The sequence below is a fragment of the Callithrix jacchus genome, chromosome X (assembly GCF_049354715.1).
Source record: "Callithrix jacchus isolate 240 chromosome X, calJac240_pri, whole genome shotgun sequence".
NCBI lineage: Eukaryota > Metazoa > Chordata > Mammalia > Primates > Cebidae > Callithrix > Callithrix jacchus.
The window spans coordinates 98,710,828-98,717,255 of NC_133524.1; the positions used below are offsets into that span (position 1 = coordinate 98,710,828).

Genomic DNA, 6,428 nt, shown 5'->3' on the forward strand with positions numbered 1-6,428 from the left:
ATACAGCATGTTCTAGATCTACTCCAGGCTCTGTCATCATTACCTCTTTTTCCTTTCTCTATAAATGTAACTGCCCACAATAACGCAAGGCTACAACAAAGCCTTAGTGCTATCAGTTTTGCAATTAATAAATGAATTGAGGGCAATAAATCTCAATCTCTTTTTATAGTGGACTTATGGGGGAAAATATTCCCTTGGTTGGGAAAGGGAAGTGAACCTTGTAGCTAAAAGAATAGCCCCATGTCATTTAAAAAAATACGGAACAAAACTACAGTAGGTATGCAATTGTTTTTCCCAACTTGTGTAAATATTCACTTAGCAACTACACGTATTTCACCTTCATCACGTGCCTTTCATCTGCTCCCACTCGGTTTACCACTTATACTACCCAGGGTAGATCTAATGTCTTAATGAAAAGGATAGATACCAGATGTAATTGAACACTGGGAGTTATCGTCCAATTCCAGCTTACCTGACAATATTCATGCTTTCCTTTGGGCCCTTTGAAATGGGTCTAATCTTGAGTTGGATTAGTATACAAATGTAGAGGCTGCTGGATCTATCATAGATACATAGCACTTTTATCAAATTTGCAAGTAGCAACACTGAAAGGAGAGCATATGTGTTGGATAATAGAATCAGAATCCAAATAAATCTGATAATGAGGAAACTTGAGCACACCTAACATGCAATCAGCATGGTTCCCCATCCACGTGACTTGGGTCCAAAGGATCTGAGAGATGTCTCCTGGAGAAGACTTGGAGGTATGAGGGCAGGCACACAACAGCTGACTTCAAATACTGGAGGGCAAATTAATCACCTTGTGAAAGTATCCAAAAAACTGTCTGAGGACTGTTGGATAGGAGCTAAAGGTAGACAGTTTTGGGCACAGTGTAGATACCGTGTCCTTGTAAGGGGCGGAATGACTATCAGACAACTGTTTTAGATAGGAGGTAAGTTACTGGTGACCAACATGGTTACTTCCAAGGTTCAAATCTTCTGGCTACACTAAGCCCTGTGATTGTGTCACCTCATCAGCACTTGATCAAAGTTGATCCACCTACTGTTTTGCTTGTGTAACTTTAAGCTATAGCAGAAAAAAATGGCTTCCACGTCATGTAACCTCAGTGATTAAGAATATGAGCCCTTAGAAAGGGAGGTAAGAACAATACTTGAGCTTGCAAATAGGTGCTAAAAGCGTAATTTATTTTTTTGTAGAAAAAGCTCACAGTCCAGATTAATAGAGCCCCAGTCTGTATGGTTATACAGTACACACAAATGCTAACACTTCTAATGGGTGGGGTTATATGTAATTGACTTGAATAAATTAAAAATGGTAAAAGTAATGAGGGCATGGGTTGGGACATGTGCATTTATATGTATTCCTATATTGTATTAGTCAGCTCAAGCTACCATAACAAAAATATCTGTGTGACTTAAACAGAAATTTATTTTCTCAGTTCTATATGCTAGAAGTCCTAGGTCAAGGTCCTGCAAGGTCAGTTTCTGGTGAGGGCTCTCTTCCTGGCTTGCAGACAGCTGCCTTCTCACTATGTCCTCACATGGCAGTGATCTCTCTCTCTCTCTCTCTCTCGCTAGTTCACTCTCTCCCTCTTTCTCTCACTCCTTCTCTTCTTCTTAAGGCCACAATCCTATTGGATTAGAACCTGACCCTTCTGACCTTTTTTTAACCTTAACTGCTTCCTAAAGAACCTACCTCTAGATATAATCACACTTGAGTTAGGGCTTTGATGTACAAATTTGGGGGGACACAATTCAGTCCATAGTACTTATGTTCACCCTGAACACCAAAAATGCTTGGTTCCTAAGATAGCAAATTCTGTTCTACACAAGAACCAAACCAGAAGTTCTTGGCTACAGGTCATTAACAGCTATTAGATATGAGTTTATGTTCCACAGAAGGCATATTGTGCTTGGTACAGTGCATTTTAGCAAGTGCCTCCTGCCCCTTCCCTATCCAATCCCAGCCTTGAGTGGCCCCTTCCATTAAGTTGAAAAATACTTTCTAGAAGGCAAGAGAACTCTGCTTTAATATTCATCTTGAGCAGATCACCTCAGACTTTGTATTTTCATTTCTTCATTCTGATATAAGGGGGTTAGTCCACATGACCTTCCTTCCCAAGTTTCTCTAACTTTATGATTCCAACTCTAACAAAAAGCACCTAGTATCTCTAAATCAGGATCCACGAGGCCTGGAGAAAAGTGAACATTTCCCACATGAATAATCTACTAAAACAGTTTTCCTTCAACCATTCTGTTTGGCTAAAAAGTATATCCCTGTGTACTTTTCATCACTTAGAAGACTGCCAAGAGTCAACCACCGGAGTCTCAAGATAATGATTATATTGGTTACTTTATTACTACATTAGAAATGAAAATAAACTGTGAAAAGCTGCAAAAGCATGCAACTTCATGAAGATTATGAAGCAATGGAGGCACCCATCATAGCAGGTTAAAACAGACTTATGCAAGAACTACATACACAAAGGTCATCAATGGTGAGATTATTGACAGCATCTGCCATCTGGAACATATGCACCAATGGTAAGTATGAAATTGAATTTAAGGAAACATTGGCTACCTCTGACTTCTTAGCCAGGGAACATAGGTGAGAAGACATCCGAAGATCTAAAATCTCTACAAACACATGGGTTTACAAAAAACAAGCCTAAACCAAGACTCTCAGGTAATGTTGAAATCTGCTGTTGGGAGGAGATCCCCATTTTACGATGTTTGAACACACTCTTTCTCCTGCTGGATAGCTGGGAAGACAAACAAACACAAATTAAGACTATATTTTCCTAAGGTTAAGTTCAGTTTCTTCCAAAAGAGCTCCTTGCTGAGTCATCAAAGTCTGTATACATGCTTTAACTTTAGAATGCCAAGTCATTAACCACAAATCCTCACAATAGGGTGTGTGCATGTATATGTGGATGTTAACTATCTGAATATTCATTAGAATCTATACCTGTGGAGTATTTCTTCCCATTTGAGAGATAGAGATATGTTGTTACCATTTTTTCATAGATGATTCAAGACTGAGATATGAAACAATTTCTTTGGATTTATCTATTCATATACAACTAGGAAGTTATACCTTTTCAGACAATTTTGGCTGACTTTGGAACTCTTAAAGCGAAAAAGACAAAAAGTTCCCCTCAACTTCTGCAAATACAATTGGAGTTTCTCCAGCAGGCTGTATTTCTGGAGGGCAAAAGTGATCACTTATCCCTTGAGTCTGGGAGCCTTAATTGCACCCACATCTACACTTGTTCATCTTCTTTTTCTCATCATCAGGTAGAAAAGGCCAAAACTGCAACGTTTGCATGGCGTTGGGTCTAAGATCACTGATCCAAATTGACGGATGCAGAAAAATGTCTAATAAGAATAAAGTGAACAATACTAAGGTTTTTCTAGTATTAAATCCAATGTTTCAAGATTGATTTTAAGGTGGTTTTTAGTAATTTTCCAACAAGAAACTAGGTTTCCCTCATTATTATTAAGACTTAAGTGAGAACTACTTATATAACCCAAGTAGGAAGACAACTATTTGATATTTTTAACTGGTACATTAAATACCATGGTACTCTAATTATATATTGCTTAGTTTGTGGCAAAAAGTTACTAGAAGATAGGTTTATTTACTGAACCTATTAACTTTCTCTATCGTTTGTTTCCACTAGAACCCCCCCCCCCCCCCGCCCAAGACTTACTTTCCTTTGAAGGAAGAGTATTTTTTTCTTCGGTATTAGTTTTCTTCAGTTTTGACCTGTCAAACTTCTCCACTTCTGACAAGTCTGGCTTATCACTCATCTCGACTAAAAGATAGCCTGAAAAGAAAAAAGACTTTTAAGAAAACTTACCTGGCAGAACTATCTTCGGACTAAAGGGTCACAAGCAAAAATTTTCACATTTCATATCAATGTATATTCTACCCTCTCATTTTCAACAGAAAAACAGCAACAGATCTTGGAAAAGTTATATTTTTGTTAGAGTAATCTTAATTCCACATCATTAGCCCGTTTTTGGTAGGCAGTAAATGCCATTGGATCAGAATGCACTAGAAACCAAGATGCTCTAGAAACCCAGAGCCAATATGTCTGACTCTTAAAATCACGGCAAGGGTAAAATGGAGGTGATAGAAGCACAAGATCAGACAGAGATAGTAGAAAAAATAAAGACTGGCTTTAACCAGTTAACGATTTTATAACACTATTCGAGCATCTTCACATTCTATTAAATTACTTTTGGTTTTTGGCATTTTTCTTAGGAGATGGGGAGCAGCACACACACACATTAAGACACTACAACACACGTGTCATAGTTCCTTGTGGCACCGGTTTGTAAACGTTGTAAAAAGGGACAGTTAACTACGATCAGACCCAGGACTACAGCAAAATGGAATAAACCAAACATAAGTGGGTCTTCTTTCACCATCTTTTCTCGGCAGAGAGAGATGCAAGGAGATGAGGCTCAGAGGTGCGTGACTGTGGACCTGACCGAATGCCTGGTGCCCTGTGAGCGTCCGGAGTCTGTCCAGAAGAGACAATAGGATATCCCGGAAATCGCAAGGCAGAGCTCTGGTGCGCGAGCCCGGCCCCACCCTGGGGGAGTAAGACACTTCGTCTAGTGCCCGGGGTAGAATGGAGAGGCCCCCAAGCAGCCAGAAGTGCCGAACGTGCCTCCATTCCGTCGAGGTTACCCTAAGGCCCTACTCTGCCGAGCGATCAGACTCCAAGCTCGGCGCTGGGAAATGGAACTAACAAATAAATAACAGCAGGGCCGGGCGCAGAGGCCAGTCTGTCAGGAGCAGTTGGCATACTTTTTCAAGTAACTATTAGCGTTGTCGGGCGCCCAGCCCAACGGTCATGGGAGGAGAGGGAACGAGGGCCCAGCCCCAGAGGGCCCATTCCTGGCGGCCCCCAAACTCCGCATCCTCTAAGCCTCCGAGCCGCAGCTACCGCGGACCGGCCGCTTTAAGGGTTCGTCCTCCCTCCCCTTCCCGGGGCCTTATTTTCAGGGGCCCGCCCCCCGGGAGGGCTCGGCGTCGCGCGCAGAGGGCGGCGCCGGGGGGAAGACAAAGGCGCGGGCGGACTCGCCGGGCCGGGCTGCGGTGCAGACGCGAAGCGCCAGCCCCAACCCGGCCGCTCTGGCTCCCGAAGGCGCGGCATCCCCACCTCGCGACCCCCACGCCTTCCGGTCCCCATGGTCCTCTGGCTCCGTGAGGCCGCACGGCCTCACCTGAAGGGTTGAAGACTCGGGAAAGGACGTCCGCGGGGCTGAAACCGAGGCTGGCTCCGGACTAGGTTAGCGTTCCCGCGCAGAGCCCCGGTAGCAGCCCCGCCTCAGCCCTCTCTCATTGGCCGAGGGTTTCCGGGCTCACCTCCTTCCGCTCTTCCGCTGGGGCATCCAGAGCCTGCGCCCACCGTCTGCTCTACCATCAGGGGCTTCGTGACGTCAGAGCAGACCCCGCCCACCCAGGCCCCACCTCCCAGGCCTCTCCCACTGCTTTTAGTCCTGAGGGTCCACATTCCCTTCATCCCAAGTACACTCACTCCTTTACAATAACAGAGGCCTCTTCAATAAGCGGACACATCTTGCCCAGGGAGCTTAGAACACCTGACCGAGGTCCAAGCGGAATGACCGGTATTTAGGCTCTCTCGGCTTTTTATAGCCATTGGGGCCTACGGATGCTATGACAACCTAACAGTAGGTTGGGAGTGGGGCTCGGCTCGGTGTTTTCTGCTCTAATCCTTGGCCAGGTCGTGGAGTAGGGGTTCTCATGGTGAGAGTGGGTGGTTCAGAACCATTCGCCCCTACAACTGGACATTTCTGTGACAGCAGTGCTCGCCTATGAAATGTAAAAGTCACATTTGCAACTTTCTCAGCCACTGAACACAATAGCAGTTTATAATCACCACAGAACAACTGAGGTTATTCACCTTTACATCCCCAATCCCTAGCACTTTGGCCCACAGGACACACTAGTTGTGGTGATGCCTATAGATTGAAGTTATAAATCCGTGATAGGAATTTTTTGACAACAGCACCGCCCAGTGTCTGTTGGAAGACAAAATTGAGGACCAGTATTTATTTGAAAGGACTAAACGTTCAAGACACAGGGAAGGGAGTACTACACACTGGGTTCTGTTGGGGGAAATAGGGGAGGGACAGCGGAAGGGGGGAGCTGGGGAGGGATAGCCTGGGGAGAAATGCCAAATGTGGGTGAAGGGGAGGAAGGCAGCAAAACACACTGCCATGTGTGTACCTATGCAACTATCTTGCATGTTCTGCACATGTACCCCAAAACCTAAAATGAAATGAAAAAAAAAAGATCATTTTCTGGATACTCACCCAGAACTTTAGAGCATTAAGATGGAGGTACAACTATGTCTTTAGCTTATACC

The 6,428-nt window shown here is 44.0% G+C and overlaps 1 protein-coding gene across 7 annotated transcripts; it reads right to left on the reverse strand.

The window, feature by feature from the left end:
- Positions 1 to 1,188: 1,188 nt before the first annotated feature.
- Positions 1,189 to 5,480, reverse strand: TMSB15A (thymosin beta 15A). Of its 7 annotated transcripts, none has more exons than XM_008989650.4 (3): positions 5,405 to 5,480; positions 3,735 to 3,851; positions 1,189 to 2,783 (listed from the first exon to the last, which is right to left on the reverse strand). In XM_008989650.4, exons 1-3 carry the CDS (start codon positions 5,460 to 5,462, stop codon positions 2,746 to 2,748), a joined length of 213 nt encoding a protein of 70 aa, XP_008987898.1. In that variant the 5' UTR covers positions 5,463 to 5,480; the 3' UTR covers positions 1,189 to 2,745. The 7 variants fall into 7 exon arrangements, with proteins under 7 accessions (XP_008987898.1, XP_008987900.1, XP_008987899.1 ...); XM_008989652.5 differs by lacking the exon at positions 5,405 to 5,480 and adding an exon at positions 5,263 to 5,379; XM_008989651.5 differs by lacking the exon at positions 5,405 to 5,480 and adding an exon at positions 5,199 to 5,379.
- Between the last annotated feature and the right edge of the window lie 948 nt (positions 5,481 to 6,428).